This window comes from Salvelinus fontinalis, chromosome 6, assembly GCF_029448725.1.
Source record: "Salvelinus fontinalis isolate EN_2023a chromosome 6, ASM2944872v1, whole genome shotgun sequence".
Taxonomy (NCBI): Eukaryota; Metazoa; Chordata; class Actinopteri; order Salmoniformes; family Salmonidae; genus Salvelinus; species Salvelinus fontinalis.
The window spans coordinates 83,829,956-83,851,211 of record NC_074670.1 but is presented as its reverse complement, the minus strand read 5'-3'; the positions used below and the strand labels follow the sequence as shown (position 1 = coordinate 83,851,211).

The window sequence follows — 21,256 nt, the reverse complement described above, 5'->3', positions numbered from 1 at the left end:
AGAGAGAGGGAGACAGTATTTAAATAGAGAGAGAGACAGAGCTCAGAGAGAGGGAGACAGTATTTACATAGAGAGAGAGACAGAGCTCAGAGAGAGGGAGACATTATTTAAATAGAGAGAGAGACAGAGCTCAGAGAGAGGGAGACAGTATTTAAATAGAGAGAGAGACAGAGCTCAGAGAGAGGGAGACAGTATTTAAATAGAGAGAGAGACAGAGCTCAGAGAGAGGGAGACAGTATTTAAGTAGAGAGAGAGACAGAGCTCAGAGAGAGGGAGACAGTATTTAAATAGAGAGAGAGACAGAGCTCAGAGAGAGGGAGACAGTATTTAAATAGAGAGAGAGACAGAGCTCAGAGAGAGGGAGACAGTATTTAAATAGAGAGAGAGACAGAGCTCAGAGAGAGGGAGACAGTATTTAAATAGAGAGAGAGACAGAGCTCAGAGAGGGAGACAGTATTTAAATAGAGAGGAGAGAGAGACGCAGAGTTCACATAAGCAGAACAATGGAAGAAACATAAGTTGAATTGTTGGATCTCATCCGATAACCTCTGACCCAGAGTGATCTAACCAGACGAATGCCATGAAGACAACCTGGCAATAAGGACACAATGTCCTCTTTTTAACCCGTCAGGAAAAATGATCATCGCACTACAGTATAACGAAGTACAACGTCAGAGCGACCTTAACACAACATCTAGCAACCTCCTCAAGATCTTCAGATCTCTTCCACCGGAGCCGGGTTCGAGTCCCGGTCCCCCCCCCCCGGTCCCCCCCCACCCCCACAATATTATCAGATTCAGCTTCCGTGTCAATACTTCAATTTATCCACCAGAGGGCAGCACTAGCTAACGTATACGATACGAGCTGCTCCAAGGACACAGCAGAGAACAGACGTATTAGTAGCGTCCTCTCATTAGCCAACTAGCTCTAACATCTCCATGGTAACAGACACTGGTACTCATATAGTGATGCCTTGAAGTCATTTATCTATGGAGAAGACTGTGTGGTTATTGATGGGACACACGTTACATCCACATCCTCAATGTGACTACTGTATGTAGATCAGGGGTGGGCAATTCCACTCCTCGAGGGCCTGATTGGTGTCACCATTTTTCTCCATCTCTAGCAAACACAGCTGATTAATCACATTATATTCTAAACTGAAGTTGAATATTAGGTGATTATTGGAGTCAGGTGTGTTAGTTGGGTGCCGGGGGAAAACTGTGACACCAATCAGGCTCACGAGGACTGGAGTCGCCCCCTCTTCCTCCTCCTCCTCCTCCTCCCCCTCCTCCTCAGGCAGATCAGCTGTACAGAAAGGCTCCATGTTGTTTACAGCAACGCAGGGAATCCTCTGACACTACCCCATAATGCATTGCAACTCTGACGTCATCACCACCACACCCCGTTCAGCTAGAGATAGCATGCTGAGAGAGAGAGAGAGAGAGAGAGAAAGGGAGGGAGAGAGAGAGAGAGAGAGAAAAGGAGGGAGAGAGAGAGAGAGAGAGAGAGAGAGAGAGAGAGAGAGAGAGAGAGAGAGAGAGAGAGAGAGAGAGAGAGAGAGAGGGAGAGAGAGAGAGAGATGTGGAGAAGGAGGAGAAGGGGGAGGAGGTGAGAGCAATAGGGGGATGGTGGAGGGTGAGAGAGATAGAGGAGGGAGAGACAAGGATGGAGATAAAGACTGAGCTGTAAAAGGGAGAAATAGAGAGCGATGAGGAAGGATGAGGAAGGATAGGGAGGAATACAGACATTCCTCCCTATCCTTTATGATATTTTACAGTTTAATATTGCAGGAATCATTTGCATTAAACAGAAAGGAGTTTAATGCAGTATTTTTTTCTGAAATTGATTTGTACGATAAAATATTTATGTAGGGCAGAAGAACATCACAGTTAATAAACCACTGAATTGGTTCTGAACCGTTCGTTTAAGATTACTCCTTTGAGATTCTTTGATTCGTCATTGGTTCCCTGCTGATTCTCAGGTTCCAGATGAATCTTTGATTCGTCATTGGTTCCCTGCTGATTCTCAGGTTCCAGATGAATCGATTCGGTACTCTGTGCTTTTTTCCCTTGACAAATGAATCCATTCAGGACAGTTTGTTTTGCCCTTGAGAGCTGCCTTCCCAAAATAACCATCTGTCTCAACCACTCACACTCACACACACACACACACACACACACACACACACACACACACACACACACACACACACACACACACACACACACACACAGACGCACACACACACACACACACACACACACACACACACACACACACACACACACACACACACACACACAGACGCACACACACACACACACACACACACACACACACACACACACACACACACACACACACACACACACACACACACACACACACACACACACACACACACACACACACACACACACACACACACACACACACACACACACACACACAATATTGGAGGGGTTGCGCCTGTCTATCTGGCATTTGAAAGAGTGTGCAAAGCTGTCGTCAAGGCAAAGGGTGGCTACTTTGATGAATCTCAAATATAAAATATATTTTGATTTCTTTAACACTTTTTTGTTTACTACATGATTCCATATGTGTACGGTAGTTTCATAGTTTGTTTTCACTATTATTTTACAATGTAGAAAATAGTCAAAAAATAAAGAAAAACCCTGGAATGAATACCTTAGGTCCAAACATTTGACTCTATACAAAATATTTAAAAAGTCTCTAACGTCTAAACCTATTGAGAGAGACCAAGCGCCAACTCACAGAGTTCTACTGTTTAGAAACAAATGGAATAGTCCCAAAAGTGCTAAATCCCTATCACAGCAAAGATCAGAGTTGCGTCTTTTTTCCATTATTATGGACGGCTGTCATCACATTCTCCAAAATGTTTTTTTCTCCGCTCTCGCTTGATAACTAAATGAGGACACAAGTGGAGATTGGATCACGGAAACACCGAGCCTGGAAAGGAAATGTTTTCTGAAAGTCCCGGGTCCGTTACTAGAAAATGTAATGGTAATAATATGGCAATATTTAAAGGCAGTAACGAGTTGTATCACTCCGTTACGTATAAAAGTAATATTATTATATAACGATTTACTGTTGTAACACATTACCCCTGACACTATGTGTGTGTGTGTGTGTGTGTGTGTGTGTGTGTGCGTGCGTGCGTGCGTGCGTGCATGAGAGTGTGTGCATGAGATTGTGTGCGTTAGGGCTCTGCTTACCCGACCCAAGCCCGACAGGGCCCGGATAATATACATCGGGTTAGGGCTCGGGTATCACTAAATTCATCACTAATATTTTGAAGCTCATTCACTCGTGCTCCGCTGATCAGTACAGTCAAATCTTGTCTGACTAAGATCATAGCATGGTGTCAGAAGTGCTTCGCAGAAAGAAGATTATTTCACAGAAAATAATCATGTTCCTTGATTTTAGAGTGATGAAAAGTAGCTCACAGCTCACTGCTCTCTCCTGCCTCTTCATCGAGCAGCCCAAGGGGAGCCGTTGCTATGGATACTCACAGACTGAGAGCGCCGTGAGCAGAGAGCACACAGAGCGAGCTGAGCGCCGGGAGCGAGTGGATTTACTCAAATATTTGGGGTTTTGGGCAGAAGCAAGCACGCCTCGGTAGGGCTCGGGCTTAAAATTCATGGCTCTAGTGTGCGTGTGTGTGTGTGTGTGTGTGTGTGTGTGTGTGTGTGTGTGTGTGTGTGTGTGTGTGTGTGTGTGTGTGTGTGTGTGTGTGTGTGTGTGTGTGTGTGTGTGTGTGTGTGTGAGTGTGTGTGTGTGTGTGTGTGTGTGTGTCCCTCTTACCTGCTGGTTCTCGTCATATGTCTCTCCCTCCTGCTGATCTCCCTGTGGCTCTCCTTCCATGGCCTCCTGCCCATACTCCTCAGGCTGTGGATACACACACACACAAACACACACACACACACACACACACACACACACACACACACACACACACACACACACACACACACACACACACACACACACACACACACACACACACAGACAGACAGACAATTGTAAAACAAAACGAACACACCAAAAAAACTACTTTTCATTTTACAAATAATTAAATAAAGTGTTAGTAAACTGTTAGAGAGAGATAGTCCAGTACAGTAGGCAGGAAACACAGTGGAAGTACTTTGGACTCTTGATGATATAATACGGACTACAAAGGGAAGCACAGCCGAGAGCTGCTTAGTGACACGAGCCTACCAGACGAGCTAAACTACTTCTATGCTCGTTTCGAGGCAAGCAACACTGAATCATTGCTTTGTTCTATCTTGGCCAGGTCGCAGATGTAAATGAGAACTTGTTCTCAACTAGCCTACCTGGTTAAATAAAGGTGAAACATACACATTTTTTTAAATAAAAAAGTCTATAGTGATATAGGGGCTGGTGATAGTCTATAGTGATATAGGGGCTGATATTAATATACTAGTGATATAGTGGCTGGTGATAGTCTATATAGTAGTGATATAGTGGCTGTTGATAGTCTATAGTGATATAGGGGCTGGTGATAGTCTATAGTGATATAGGGGCTGGTGATAGTCTATAGTGATATAGTGGCTGGTGATAGTCTATATAGTAGTGATATAGTGGCTGTTGATAGTCTATAGTGATATAGGGGCTGGTGATATTCTATAGTGATATAGGGGCTGGTGATAGTCTATATAGTAGTGATATAGTGGCTGTTGATAGTCTATAGTGATATAGGGGCTGGTGATAGTCTATAGTGATATAGGGGCTGGTGATATTCTATAGTGATATAGGGGCTGGTGATATTCTATAGAGATATAGGGGCTGGTGATAGTCTATATAGTAGTGATATAGGGGCTGGTGATAGTCTATAGTGATATAGGGGCTGGTGATAGTCTATATAGTAGTGATATAGGGGCTGGTGATAGTCTATAGTGATATAGGGGCTGGTGATAGTCTATATAGTAGTGATATAGGGGCTGGTGATAGTCTATAGTGATATAGGGGCTGGTGATAGTCTATAGAGTAGTGATATAGGGGCTGGTGATAGTCTATAGTGATATAGTGGCTGGTGATAGTCTATAGAGTAGTGATATAGGGGCTGGTGATAGTCTATATAGTAGTGATATAGGGGCTGATGATAGTCTATAGGAATATAGTGGCTGGTGATAGTCTATAGTGATGAAGGGGCTGGTGATAGTCTATATAGTAGTGATATAGGGGCTGATGATAGTCTATAGTGATATAGTGGCTGGTGATAGTCTATAGAGTAGTGATATAGGGACTGGTGATAGTCTATATAGTAGTGATATAGGGGCTGGTGATAGTCTATAGTGATATAGTGGCTGGTGAAAGTCTATAGAGTAGTAAATTGGGGCTGGTGATAATCTATATAGTAGTGATATAGGGGCTGATGATAGTCTATAGTGAGATAGTGGCTGGTGATAGTCTATAAGGTAGTGATATAGGGACTGGTGATAGTCTATATAGTAGTGATATAGGGGCTGGTGATAGTCTATAGTGATATAGTGGCTGGTGATAGTCTATAGAGTAGTGATATAGGGGCTGGTGATAGTCTATATAGTAGTGATATAGGGGCTGATGATAGTCTATAGGAATATAGTGGCTGGTGATAGTCTATAGTGATGAAGGGGCTGGTGAAAGTCTATATAGTAGTGATATAGGGGCTGATGATAGTCTATAGTGATATAGTGGCTGGTGATAGTCTATAGAGTAGTGATATAGGGACTGGTGATAGTCTATATAGTAGTGATATAGGGGCTGGTGATAGTCTATAGTGATATAGTGGCTGGTGAAAGTCTATAGAGTAGTGATATAGGGGCTGGTGATAGTCTATAGTGATATAGTGGCTGGGGATAGTCTATAGTGATATAGGGGCTGGTGATAGGCTATATAGTAGTGATATAGGGGCTGGTGATAGTCTATAGTGATAAAGTGGCTGGTGATAGTCTATATAGTAGTGATATAGGGGCTGGTGATAGTCTATAGTGATAAAGTGGCTGGTGATAGTCTATAGAGTAGTGATATAGGGGCTGGTGATAGTCTATAGTGATATAGGGGCTGGTGATAGTCTATAGTGATATAGGGGCTGGTGATAGTCTATATAGTAGTGATATAGGGGCTGGTGATAGTCTATATAGTAGTGATATAGGGGCTGGTGATAGTCTATAGTGATATAGGGGCTGGTGATAGTCTATAGTGATATAGGGGCTGGTGATAGTCTATAGAGTAGTGATATAGGGGCTGGTGATAGTCTATAGTGATATAGGGGCTGATGATAGTCTATATAGTAGTGATATAGGGGCTGGTGATAGTCTATAGTGATATAGGGGCTGGTGATAGTCTATAGTGATATAGGGGCTGGTGATAGTCTATAGTGATATAGGGGCTGGTGATAGTCTATAGTGATATAGGGGCTGGTGATAGTCTATAGTGATATAGGGGCTGGTGATAGTCTATAGTGATATAGGGGCTGGTGATAGTCTATATAGTAGTGATATAGGGGCTGGTGATAGTCTATAGTGATATAGGGGCTGGTGATAGTCTATAGTGATATAGGGGCTGGTGATAGTCTATAGAGTAGTGATATAGGGGCTGGTGATAGTCTATAGTGATATAGGGGCTGATGATAGTCTATAGTGATATAGTGGCTGGTGATAGTCTATATAGTAGTGATATAGGGGCTGGTGATAGTCTATAGTGATATAGTGGCTGGTGATAGTCTATAGAGTAGTGATATAGTGGCTGGTGATAGTCTATATAGTAGTGATATAGGGGCTGGTGATAGTCTATATAGTAGTGATATAGGGGCTGGTGATAGTCTATAGTGATATAGTGGCTGGTGATAGTCTATATAGTAGTGATATAGGGGCTGATGATAGTCTATAGTGATATAGTGGCTGGTGATAGTCTATAGAGTAGTGATATAGGGGCTGGTGAGAGTCTATATTGTTATAGGGGCTGGTGATAGTCTATATAGTAGTGATATAGGGGCTGATGATAGTCTATAGTGATATAGTGGCTGGTGATAGTCTATAGAGTAGTGATATAGGGGCTGTTGATAGTCTATAGTGATATAGGGGCTGGTGATAGTCTATATAGTAGTGATATAGGGGCTGATGATAGTCTATAGTAATATAGTGGCTGGTGATAGTCTATAGTGATAAATGGGGCTGGTGATAGTCTATATAGTAGTGATATAGGGGCTGGTGATAGTCTATATAGTAGTGATATAGGGGCTGGTGATAGTCTATATAGTAGTGATATAGGGGCTGATGATAGTCTATAGTAATATAGTGGCTGGTGATAGTCTATAGTAATATAGTGGCTGATGATAGTCTATAGTAATATAGTGGCTGGTGATAGTCTATATAGTAGTGATATAGGGGCTGGTGATAGTCTATATAGTAGTGATATAGGGGCTGGTGATAGTCTATATAGTAGTGATATAGGGGCTGGTGATGTGTGTGTGTGTGTGTGTGTGTGTGTGTGTGTGTGTGTGTGTGTGTGTGTGTGTGTGTGTGTGTGTGTGTGTGTGTGTGTGTGTGTGTGTGTGTGTGTGTGTGTGTGTGTGTGTGTGTGTTTGTGTGTTGTGTGTGTGTTGTGTGTTTGCGGTGTGTGTGTGTGTGTGTTTGCATGTGTGTGTCGTGTGTTTGCGGTGCGTGTGTTTGCATGTGTGTGTGTTTGCGGGGTGTGTGTGTGTGTGTGTGTTAGTCGTACGTTCATGTCAGATGGGAACTCGTCCTTCTTCCCCAGGCCGGTGGCAGCAGCGATATTCCCCATGGCTCCACCAGCAAGGTCCTTCGCTGCAACATCACACACACACATTATTAACACACACATCAAACGCACACACACATTAACACATATGCACATACACAGCACACACACACATTAACACATATGCACATACACAGCACACACACACATTAACACATATGCACATACACAGCACATACACACATTATTACACATGCACATACACAGCACATACACACATTATTACACATGCACATACACAGCACATACACACATTATTACACATGCACATACACAGCACATACACACATTATTACACATGCACATACACAGCACGTACACACATTAACACACATGCACATACACAGCACATCCCCTGACGTTGTTGTTCTCTAGTACACTAGTCTCTAAGGAGTAATATCTTTACCAGTCTAATCCTGTTTGGTTTGTTCTCTAGTACACTAGTCTCTAAGGAGTAATATCTTTACCAGTCTAATCCTGTTTGGTTTGTTCTCTAGTACACTAGTCTCTAAGGCGTAATATCTTTACCAGTCTAATCCTGTTTGGTTTGTTCTCTAGTACACTAGTCTCTAAGACGTAATATCTTTACCAGTCTAATCCTGTTTGGTTTGTTCTCTAGTACACTAGTCTCTAAGGCGTAATATCTTTACCAGTCTAATCCTGTTTGGTTTGTTCTCTAGTACACTAGTCTCTAAGGCGTAATATCTTTACCAGTCTAATCCTGTTTGGTTTGTTCTCTAGTACACTAGTCTCTAAGGCGTAATATCTTTACCAGTCTAATCCTGTTTGGTTTGTTCTCTAGTACACTAGTCTCTAAGGCGTAATATCTTTACCAGTCTAATCCTGTTTGGTTTGTTCTCTAGTACACTAGTCTCTAAGGCGTAATATCTTTACCAGTCTAATCCTGTTTGGTTTGTTCTCTAGTACACTAGTCTCTAAGGAGTAATATCTTTACCAGTCTAATCCTGTTTGGTTTGTTCTCTAGTACACTAGTCTCTAAGGAGTAATATCTTTACCAGTCTAATCCTGTTTGGTTTGTTCTCTAGTACACTAGTCTCTAAGGAGTAATATCTTTACCAGTCTAATCCTGTTTGGTTTGTTCTCTAGTACACTAGTCTCTAAGGAGTTATATCTTTACCAGTCTAATCCTGTTTGGTTTGTTCTCTAGTACACTAGTCTCTAAGGCGTAATATCTTTACCAGTCTAATCCTGTTTGTTCTCTAGTACACTAGTCTCTAAGGAGTTATATCTTTACCAGTCTAATCCTGTTTGGTTTGTTCTCTAGTACACTAGTCTCTAAGGTGTTATATCTTTACCAGTCTAATCCTGTTTGGTTTGTTCTCTAGTACACTAGTCTCTAAGGCGTAATATCTTTACCAGTCTAATCCTGTTTGGTTTGTTCTCTAGTACACTAGTCTCTAAGGCGTAATATCTTTACCAGTCTAATCCTGTTTGTTCTCTAGTACACTAGTCTCTAAGGAGTTATATCTTTACCAGTCTAATCCTGTTTGGTTTGTTCTCTAGTACACTAGTCTCTAAGGAGTAATATCTTTACCAGTCTAATCCTGTTTGGTTTGTTCTCTAGTACACTAGTCTCTAAGGAGTTATATCTTTACCAGTCTAATCCTGTTTGGTTTGTTCTCTAGTACACTAGTCTCTAAGGCGTAATATCTTTACCAGTCTAATCCTGTTTGTTCTCTAGTACACTAGTCTCTAAGGAGTTATATCTTTACCAGTCTAATCCTGTTTGTTCTCTAGTACACTAGTCTCTAAGGAGTTATATCTTTACCAGTCTAATCCTGTTTGGTTTGTTCTCTAGTACACTAGTCTCTAAGGAGTAATATCTTTACCAGTCTAATCCTGTTTGGTTTGTTCTCTAGTACACTAGTCTCTAAGGCGTAATATCTTTACCAGTCTAATCCTGTTTGGTTTGTTCTCTAGTACACTAGTCTCTAAGGAGTTATATCTTTACCAGTCTAATCCTGTTTGGTTTGTTCTCTAGTACACTAGTCTCTAAGGCGTAATATCTTTACCAGTCTAATCCTGTTTGGTTTGTTCTCTAGTACACTAGTCTCTAAGGCGTAATATCTTTACCAGTCTAATCCTGTTTGGTTTGTTCTCTAGTACACTAGTCTCTAAGGTGTTATATCTTTACCAGTCTAATTGTCACGAATCCCGCTTCCTGAGTCTGGGTTTGCCTGTGTGTCTGTCCTGGAGTGTGTTTCAGGTGTCCTGGAACGCACCCTGTCTGGTTGCCGGGCGAATTAGCTCATTGGGAGATTGATTTCACCCGCACCTGTTTCCCGTCAGTAATCTGCACACCTGTCCTGATCATCATCTCTACCCTTCAAAAACTCTGACCTGACTTCCATTCCCTGCCGGATCGTTAGCCATGAACAGTATGTTGTGCCTGAGTACCAGACTCCAGTTGGATAGTATTTGTTTTGTTGTTTTCATTTACGTATTGCTTGCCTTGAACTTAACTCCGTTTGTTTTGCCTTCAGTTACTCACCTGGATCATTCTCTCCATTCCCGCCTGGTTGACAGAGGATTCTACTACTACATTGGATTCACCTATTTCCTCTCATCTACCCACCACCGCTGCCCGTTACGCCATCTGGATATATCTACCTTTTCACATTTAACTGTAAATAAATACTCACCTTCTTCCTACGCTCCTTGTCCTGGTCTGCTTCTGGGTTCGATCTTGAAAGATCGTGACAGAACGATTCGGCCAGTAATGAACCCAGCGGACCTGGACTCCGTTTGCCATGCCATTACCCAGCAGGGGAAGACATTGGGACAACACAATACGGCGCTACAGGAGATAGCGAGTTCGATCCAGAACTTATCTGCTAGCTTGACACAAGTCCAGGATCAGCTCAGTTTGCTGGCGATTCATTCACCACCGGTTTCACCCATCTCACCTGCCGTGTCTGGAGCGGTGTCTTTCCGTGAACCCAAGGTACCGACGCCTGATAAATATGAAGGGGATTTGGGAGGATGCCGTTCGTTTCTTATGCAGTGTGGGTTAGTGTTTGATCTACAGCCCCATTCTTACGCCACTGACAAGGCTAGGATAGCCTTTGTTATTGTACTGTTGCGTGGAAGAGCTCTGGAATGGGCTTCAGCCGTTTGGGAACGACAGGGAACCTGCACGGCTTCATATCAGGAGTTCACAGGAGAGATGAGAAAGCTTTTTGATCATCCAGTCCGAGGTAAGGATGCAGCTAAACGTTTGTTCTCTCTTCGCCAAGGAGATCGCAGTTTGGCAGATTTTATGATTGAGTTCAGGACATTGGCTGTGGAGAGTGGTTGGAATGAGGAGTCACTACAAGCGGTTTTTTACAAGGGGTTGTCAGAGGAACTCAAGGACGAGCTGATATCTTATCCAGAGCCTAGTGACCTGGACAGCTTGGTCGCTTTATCTATGCGGGTAGATAATAGAGTCCGAGAGAGGAGGGAGAAGCAGTGGGGCCCATCCAATCATTCTGCAACTCGGTTACCATTCGGTTCAGGAGGTGAACCAGGGCGTATTGATCATTGTTCTCCACACGGGATTAGTGGAGGAGTCTTGCAACCAGATTCTGAACCAATGCAAGTGGGGCGACACGGGCTAACTAAGGAGGAGCGCCAACGTAGACGTGAGACCAATAGCTGTTTCTACTGTGGTAGATCGGGACATTACATCTCCGCTTGTCCACAGCGCCCGTTAAACTGCCCGGCTCGCTAGCGGTGGGAGTAACGTTAGCGAGCCAGATTCAATCTCTTAAGGATCTTGTCAGACGCCGTTTTCCTGCGACCCTTATGAATAAGGATCAGAATTTTGACATGAACGCTTTTATCGATTCAGGTGCCGATGGCAGCTTTATGGATGCCGACTTGGTGGAACAGCTGGGGCTTTCCAAGGAGCTATTGCCGGAAGCCATTGAAGCAACCACTCTGAACGGCAGTAGTCTGGCACGGATCACTATGAGGACTGAACCGGTTAAGATGTTGGTGTCGGGAAATCATTCAGAGTTTATCTCTTTCTTCATTTTGTCCTCGCCCCATGTTCCTCTGGTTCTTGGTTACCCCTGGCTGAAGGAACACAATCCCTCGTTTGATTGGGTGACAGGGAAGGTAACTAGTTGGAGCATTGATTGTCATGCTAACTGCCTTAGGACGGCCTGTTCTCCTGCTATTTTTCAGTCAGGTCAGTGACTCTGCTTCTCCTGATTTGTCCCTGGTTCCAGAAACCTATCACGAGTTGGGAGAAGTATTCAGTAAACAGAAGGCTCTGTCCCTTCCTCCCCACCGACCTTATGATTGTGCGATTAATCTGTTTCCTGGATCTGCCTTTCCCAAGGGACGGTTATACAGTATCTCTCGACCGGAACGTGAGGCCTTGGAGACCTACATCAAGGAGTCTCTAGCTACTGGTCTCATTCGGCCATCGTCATCACCTTTGGGAGCAGGATTTTTTTTTGTGAGCAAGAAGGATGGCTCTCTTCGACCGTGTATTGATTATCGGGGTTTGAATGATATTACGGTTAAGAACAAGTATCCCCTGCCCTTGATGAGCTCGGCTTTCGATTCCTTACAGGGTGCTACGGTTTTTACGAAGCTTGATTTACGTAATGCTTATCATTTGGTTCGGATCAAGGAGGGGGACGAGTGGTTGACTGGGTTCAATACTCCGATGGGACATTTTGAATACCAGGTGATGCCGTTTGGACTGACCAACGCTCCGGCGGTGTTCCAAAGTTTGGTGAATGACGTTCTGAGAGATATGATTGGTATTTTTGTGTTCGTTTACCTGGATGATATCCTCATCTTCTCAAAGGAGCTTTCTAGCCACGTTCTGCATGTCAAGCAGGTCCTGCAGCGGTTATTGGAGAACCGTCTGTTCGTGAAGGCTGAGATGTGTGATTTTCACGCCCACACAACGTCCTTCCTCGGGTACATCATATCCAGGGGAGAGATCAAGATGGACCAAGAGAAGGTTCGGGCAGTTCGGGATTGGGTCCAGCCCGGTACAAGATTGCAGCTCCAGAGATTCCTGGGGTTTGCAAATTTTTATCGGAGGTTTATCCGTGACTACAGCCGGGTGGCTGCACCTTTAACTGCCCTGACGTCTTGCACCAGAAAGTTCTGTTGGACTCCTGAGGCAGACCGAGCATTTCTGGACATGAAGAGCCGATTCACCAACGCCCCGATTCTCTCTCAACCTGACACTTCCCGTCAGTTCGTTGTGGAGGTGGATGCTTCTGATGTGGGTGTGGGCGCCATCCTGTCCCAGCGTAGCTCCACTGACGGTAAACTCCATCCCTGCGCTTTCTACTCTGGTCGTCTTTCTCCAGCTGAAAGAAACTACGATGTGGGTAACCGGGAGCTTCTCGCTGTGAAGCTTGCCTTGGAGGAGTGGCGTCACTGGTTGGAGGGAGCGGAGCAACCGTTTGTGGTTTGGACTGACCACAAGAATCTGGCTTACGTACAATCGGCTAAACGTCTCAACGCCCGTCAGGCCAGGTGGGCTTTGTTTTTTGGACGTTTCAATTTTTCCCTGACGTTCCGACCTGGGTCGAAGAACGGGAAGGCGGACGCCTTGTCCCGGATGTTCTCTAAGACGGAGGAGAGTGGGGTCAAGACTGAGACGATTCTTCCCCAGAACGTGGTCGTGGGAGCCGTTACATGGAGGATAGAGGAGGATGTGATGGCGGCCCTTCGGACGCAGCCCGGCCCCGGTAACGGTCCACCCGGTCGGTTGTTCGTACCCGAGTCGGTCCGTTCTGCTGTCCTTCAGTGGTCCCACGCCAGCAAGATAGCTTGTCACCCTGGCATTGCTCGGACTATGGCATTACTGCGCAGACGTTTTTGGTGGCCTGCCATGGGAGAAGATACCCGGAGGTTTGTTGCCGCATGTCCTGTTTGTGCCCAGAACAAGAGTACCAATCGGCCCAGCTCTGGGCTTCTTCACCCCCTACCTATTCCTCGGCGACCTTGGTCGCATTTGGCCCTGGATTTTGTCACGGGATTGCCCCCTTCTGTTGGGAACACGGTCATTCTGACTATTGTGGACAGATTCAGCAAGTTTGCTCATTTTGTTCCTCTCTCCAAGCTTCCATCGGCTACGGAGACGTCCGAGATCCTGGTCAGGGAGGTTTTCAGGGTTCATGGATTGCCCAGTGACATTGTGTCTGACCGTGGTCCTCAGTTTACCTCTGCTGTCTGGAAATCCTTCTGTTTGGCCATTGGAGCTACAGTCAGTCTCACTTCTGGATTTCACCCACAATCTAATGGTCAAGCGGAGAGAGCCAACCAGAAGATGGAGTCCACGCTGCGTTGTCTTGTCTCCTCTGATCCCACCTCTTGGTCATCTCAATTACCCTGGGTTGAGTATGCCCATAATACCCTTCCTTCATCTGCCACTGGGATGTCCCCCTTCCAATGCCTTTACGGATACCAACCTCCTTTGTTTCCTTCTCAAGAGAGGGATCTCTCGGTTCCCTCCGTCCAGACCCATATTCGTCGTTGCCACCGGACCTGGCATCGGGCCAGGAAGGCTCTCCTTAGAGTTTCTGACCGGTATCAGATACAGGCGAACCGTCGCCGTATTCCTGCCCCAGCTTATACGGTTGGAGATAAGGTTTGGTTGGCTACACGGGATCTTCCTCTACGGACGGAGTCAAGGAAGTTGTCACCTAAGTTCATTGGTCCGTTTGTAGTGGAGAGAATCATAAATCCTGTGGTGGTTCGACTCAAGTTGCCTGCAACACTTAGAGTGCATCCCACTTTTCATGTCTCCTGTCTCAAGCCGGTTCACCTCAGTCCTCTGTTGCCTCCTCCTCCTCGTCCTCCTCCTCCTCGGATGATCGGAGGTGGTCCTGTCTACACGGTGCGCCGCATCATGGACTCCAGACGGCGGGGTCGAGGGTACCAGTATCTAGTGGATTGGGAAGGATATGGTCCAGAGGAGAGGAGTTGGATTCCTCGGCGACAGATTCTGGATGACGACCTGATTCGTGACTTCTACCGCCTCCATCCTGGCGTTCCAGGTAGTCCGGCCGGTGGCGTTCGTCGGAGGGGGGGTACTGTCACGAATCCCGCTTCCTGAGTCTGGGTTTGCCTGTGTGTCTGTCCTGGAGTGTGTTTCAGGTGTCCTGGAACGCACCCTGTCTGGTTGCCGGGCGAATTAGCTCATTGGGAGATTGATTTCACCCGCACCTGTTTCCCGTCAGTAATCTGCACACCTGTCCTGATCATCATCTCTACCCTTCAAAAACTCTGACCTGACTTCCATTCCCTGCCGGATCGTTAGCCATGAACAGTATGTTGTGCCTGAGTACCAGACTCCAGTTGGATAGTATTTGTTTTGTTGTTTTCATTTACGTATTGCTTGCCTTGAACTTAACTCCGTTTGTTTTGCCTTCAGTTACTCACCTGGATCATTCTCTCCATTCCCGCCTGGTTGACAGAGGATTCTACTACTACATTGGATTCACCTATTTCCTCATCTACTCACCACCGCTGCCCGTTACGCCATCTGGATATATCTACCTTTTCACATTTAACTGTAAATAAATACTCACCTTCTTCCTACGCTCCTTGTCCTGGTCTGCTTCTGGGTTCGATCTTGAAAGATCGTGAAACTAATCCTGTTTGGTTTGTTCTCTAGTACACTAGTCTCTAAGGCGTAATATCTTTACCAGTCTAATCCTGTTTGGTTTGTTCTCTAGTACACTAGTCTCTAAGACGTAATATCTTTACCAGTCTAATCCTGTTTGGTTTGTTCTCTAGTACACTAGTCTCTAAGGCGTAATATCTTTACCAGTCTAATCCTGTTTGGTTTGTTCTCTAGTACACTAGTCTCTAAGGCGTAATATCTTTACCAGTCTAATCCTGTTTGGTTTGTTCTCTAGTACACTAGTCTCTAAGGCGTAATATCTTTACCAGTCTAATCCTGTTTGGTTTGTTCTCTAGTACACTAGTCTCTAAGGAGTAATATCTTTACCAGTCTAATCCTGTTTGGTTTGTTCTCTAGTACACTAGTCTCTAAGGCGTAATATCTTTACCAGTCTAATCCTGTTTGGTTTGTTCTCTAGTACACTAGTCTCTAAGGCGTAATATCTTTACCAGTCTAATCCTGTTTGGTTTGTTCTCTAGTACACTAGTCTCTAAGGCGTAATATCTTTACCAGTCTAATCCTGTTTGGTTTGTTCTCTAGTACACTAGTCTCTAAGGAGTAATATCTTTACCAGTCTAATCCTGTTTGGTTTGTTCTCTAGTACACTAGTCTCTAAGGAGTAATATCTTTACCAGTCTAATCCTGTTTGGTTTGTTCTCTAGTACACTAGTCTCTAAGGCGTAATATCTTTACCAGTCTAATCCTGTTTGGTTTGTTCTCTAGTACACTAGTCTCTAAGGCGTAATATCTTTACCAGTCTAATCCTGTTTGGTTTGTGCACCAGAAGCAGGTCAAACTTGTTTTGTGATCCAGGCTAACTTGATTGAAACTTGGACGAGACTGAGTATCTTGCTGTTGTGATACTGGTAACACTGATGTCACTGTCTGAACCAGAGACTCAACAGTACATTTACCTGAACCAACACCATCTTTGGCCTTGGTGCCTGACAAGAGAGAAAAATACAAATGTTACTACATTAAAATATTACATTATCCCTCCATTATCACACATCATGTGTTACTACATTAAAATACTACATTATCCCTCCATTATCACACATCATGTTTTACTACATTAAAATGCTACATTATCCCTCCATTATCAAACATCATGTCTTACTACCTTCCAATCCTACATTGCCATACATAATGATAATTATCACTCTCAATAGAGTTACCAGCATATTCCTCATATTCCTACTGCACATACAGTAAATGAGGCATTACCGTATCAACAAACCTCTAATGCTTTACTAGACAGACAGACAGACCAGTCAGTCAGAGACCAGACAGACAGATGAGTGACGGTGCTCTAGTGACGAGGATGAGCTGAGCGAAGAGCACCCAGAGTCGTGATATGGAGAGAGAGAGAGTTTGGGTTAACTTCAGAGCTAGGAGCCATCAGAGCTAGGAGCCATCAGAGCTAGGAGCCATCAGAGCTAGGAGCCATCAGAGCTAGGAGCCATCAGAACTAGGAGCCATCAGAGCTAGGAGCCATCAGAGCTAGGAGCCATCAGAGCTAGGAGCCATCAGAGCTAGGAGCCATGAGAGCTAGGAGCCATCAGAGCTAGGAGCCATCAGAGCTAGGAGCCATGAGAGCTAGGAGCCATCAGAGCTAGGAGCCATCAGAGCTAGGAGCCATCAGAGCTAGGAGCCATCTGGAGTAAGGTACAATACATTCATTCTCATTCTAGAGGTAGAAAATTGAAGCCTCTGAGCAGTCTGTTTTATCCATTCCTTCCACGATACATTATTTGGATGAAAAATTCACTAATGTGTGTGGAACTGTTTCAGAACGGTCCATATTTCTCTGGAGGGTGTTTACTGCCCCCTGTCTATCTGCTGCCCTGTGATAACATCCCGTACTGCCCCTGTCTATCTGCTGCCTTGTGATAACATCCCGTACTGCCCCTGTCTATCTGCTGCCCCGTGATAACATCCCTTACTGCCCCCTGTCTATCTGCTGCCCTGTGATAACATCCCGTACTGCCCCCTGTCTATCTGCTGCCCTGTGATAACATCCCGTACTGTCCCCTGTCTATCTGCTGCCCCGTGATAACATCCCTTACTGCCCCCTGTCTATCTGCTGCCCTGTGATAACATCCCTTACTGTCCCCTGTCTATCTGCTGCCCCGTGATAACATCCCTTACTGTCCCCTGTCTATCTGCTGCCCTGTGATAACATCCCTTACTGCCCCCTGTCTATCTGCTGCCCCGTGATAACATCCCTTACTGTCCCCTGTCTATCTGCTGCCCCGTGATAACATCCCTTACTGTCCCCTGTCTATCTGCTGCCCTGTGATAACATCCCTTACTGTCCCCTGTCTATCTGCTGCCCCGTGATAACATCCCTTACTGTCCCCTGTCTATCTGCTGCCCTGTCATAACATCCCTTACTGTCCCCTGTCTATCTGCTGCCCTGTGATAACACCCCTTACTATCCCCTGTCTATCTGCTGCCCCGTGATAACATCCCTTACTGTCCCATGTCTATCTGCTGCCCTGTGATAACATCCCTTACTGTCCCCTGTCTATCTGCTGCCCTGTGATAACATCCCTTACTGTCCCCTGTCTATCTGCTGCCCCGTGATAACATCCCTTACTGTCCCCTGTCTATCTGCTGCCCTGTGATAACACCCCTTACTATCCCCTGTCTATCTGCTGCCCCGTGATAACATCCCTTACTGCCCCCTGTCTATCTGCTGCCCCGTGATAACATCCCTTACTGTCCCCTGTCTATCTGCTGCCCTGTGATAACATCCCTTACTGTCCCCTGTCTATCTGCTGCCCTGTGATAACATCCCTTACTGTCCCCTGTCTATCTGCTGCCCCGTGATAACATCCCTTACTGTCCCCTGTGTATCTGCTGCCCTGTGATAACATCCCTTACTGTCCCCTGTCTATCTGCTGCCCCGTGATAACATCCCTTACTGTCCCCTGTCTATGTGTGATAACATCCCTTACTGCCCCCTGTCTATCTGCTGCCCTGTGATAACATCCCGTACTGTCCCCTGTCTATCTGCTGCCCCGTGATAACATCCCTTACTGTCCAGTGTCTATCTGCTGCCCTGTGATAACATCCCTTACTGCTCCCTGTCTATCTGCTGCCCCATGATAACATCCCGTACTGTCCCCTGTCTATCTGCTGCCCCGTGATAACATCCCTTACTGCCCCCTGTCTATCTGCTGCCCCGTGATAACATCCCGTACTGTCCCCTGTCTATCTGCTGCCCGTGATAACATCCCTTACTGTCCCCTGTCTACTGCCCTGTGATAACATCCCGTACTGTCCCCTGTCTATCTGCTGCCCCGTGATAACATCCCTTACTGTCCCCTGTCTATCTGCTTCCCTGTGATAACATCCCTTACTGTCCCCTGTCTATCTGTGATAACATCCCTTACTGTCCCCTGTCTATCTGCTGCCCCGTGATAACATCCCTTACTGTCCCCTGTCTATCTGTGATAACATCCCTTACTGTCCCCTGTCTATCTGCTTCCCTGTGATAACATCCCTTACTGTCCCCTGTCTATCTGCTTCCCTGTGATAACATCCCTTACTATCCCCTGTCTATCTGCTGCCCCGTGATAACATCCCTTACTGTCCCCTGTCTATCTGCTTCCCTGTGATAACATCCCTTACTGTCCCCTGTCTATCTGCTGCCCCGTGATAACATCCCTTACTGTCCCCTGTCTATCTGCTGCCCCGTGATAACATCCCTTACTGTCCCCTGTCTATCTGCTGCCCTGTGATAACATCCCTTACTGTCCCCTGTCTATCTGCTGCCCTGTGATAACATCCCTTACTGTCCCCTGTCTATCTGTGATAACATCCCTTACTGCCCCCTGTCTATCTGCTTCCCTGTGATAACATCCCTTACTGCCCCCTGTCTATCTGCTGCCCCGTGATAACATCCCTTACTGTCCCCTGTCTATCTGCTGTCCTGTGATAACATCCCTTACTGTCCCCTGTCTATCTGCTGCCCCGTGATAACATCCCTTACTGCCCCCTGTCTATCTGCTGCCCTGTGATAACATCCCTTACTGTCCCCTGTCTATCTGCTGCCCCGTGATAACATCCCTTACTGTCCCCTGTCTATCTGCTGCCCTGTGATAACATCCCTTACTGCCCCCTGTCTATCTGCTGCCCTGTGATAACATCCCTTACTGTCCCCTGTCTATCTGCTGCCCCGTGATAACATCCCTTACTGTCCCCTGTCTATCTGCTGCCCCGTGATAACATCCCTTACTGCCCCCTGTCTATCTGCTGCCCCGTGATAACATCCCTTACTGTCCCCTGTCTATCTGCTGCCCTGTGATAACATCCCTTACTGTCCCCTGTCTATCTGCTGCCCTGTGATAACATCCCTTACTGTCCCCTGTCTATCTGCTGCCCTGTGATAACATCCCTTACTGTCCCCTGTCTATCTGCTGCCCTGTGATAACATCCCTTACTGTCCCCTGTCTATCTGCTTCCCTGTGATAACATCCCTTACTGTCCCCTGTCTATCTGCTGCCCTGTGATAACATCCCTTACTATCCCCTGTCTATCTGTGATAACATCCCTTACTGTCCCCTGTCTATCTGTGATAACATCCCTTACTGTCCCCTGTCTATCTGCTGCCCTGTGATAACATCCCTTACTGTCCCCTGTCTATCTGCTGCCCTGTGATAACATCCCTTACTGTCCCCTGTCTATCTGCTGCACTGTGATAACATCCCTTACTGTCCCCTGTCTATCTGTGATAACATCCCTTACTGTCCCCTGTCTATCTGCTGCCCTGTGATAACATCCCTTACTGTCCCCTGTCTATCTGCTGCCCTGTGATAACATCCCTTACTGTCCCCTGTCTATCTGCTTCCCTGTGATAACATCCCTTACTGCTCCCTGTCTATCTGCTGCCCCGTGATAACATCCCTTACTGTCCCCTGTCTATCTGTGATAACATCCCTTACTGTCCCCTGTCTATCTGCTGCCCTGTGATAACATCCCTTACTGTCCCCTGTCTATCTGCTGCCCTGTGATAACATCCCGTACTGTCCCCTGTCTATATGCTGCCCTGTGATAACATCCCTTACTGTCCCCTGTCTATCTGCTGCCCTGTGATAACATCCCTTACTGTCCCCTGTCTATCTGTGATAACATCCCGTACTGCCCCCTGTCTATCTGCTGCCCCGTGATAACATCCCTTACTGTCCCCTGTCTATCTGCTGCCCTGTGATAACATCCCTTACTGTCCCCTGTCTATCTGCTGCCCCGTGATAACATCCCTTACTGTCCCCTGTCTATCTGTGATAACATCCCTTACTGTCCCCTGTCTATCTGCTGCCCCGTGATAACATCCCTTACTGTCGCCTGTCTACTGCCCTGTGATAACATCCCTTACTGTCCCCTGTCTATCTGTGATAACATCCCGTACTGTCCCCTGTCTATCTGCTGCCCTGTGATAACATCCCTTACTGCCCCCTGTCTATCTGCTTCCCTGTGATAACATCCCGTACTGTCCCCTGTCTATCTGCTGCCCTGTGATAACATCCCTTACTGTCCCCTGTCTATCTGCTGCCCTGTGATAACATCCCTTACTGTCCCCTGTCTATCTGCTGCACTGTGATAACATCCCTTACTGTCCCCTGTCTATCTGTGATAACATCCCTTACTGTCCCCTGTCTATCTGCTGCACTGTGATAACATCCCTTACTGTCCCCTGTCTATCTGCTGCACTGTGATAACATCCCTTACTGTCCCCTGTCTATCTGTGATAACATCCCTTACTGTCCCCTGTCTATC

The 21,256-nt window shown here is 45.9% G+C and overlaps 1 protein-coding gene across 3 annotated transcripts in view; it reads right to left on the bottom strand.

Annotated features, from left to right (window-relative positions):
* sncb (synuclein, beta) overlaps positions 1 to 21,256 on the bottom strand; it is a 42,955-nt gene that overhangs the window by 2,566 nt on the left and 19,133 nt on the right. For all 3 annotated transcript variants that reach the window (XM_055927848.1, XM_055927849.1, XM_055927850.1), the window contains exons 3-5: positions 16,387 to 16,416; positions 7,747 to 7,832; positions 3,829 to 3,912 (exon numbers count right to left, since the gene is read on the bottom strand). In XM_055927848.1, the coding sequence (XP_055783823.1) occupies positions 3,829 to 3,912; positions 7,747 to 7,832; positions 16,387 to 16,416 (200 nt within the window). The remainder of the gene's footprint in view (positions 1 to 3,828; positions 3,913 to 7,746; positions 7,833 to 16,386; positions 16,417 to 21,256) is intronic.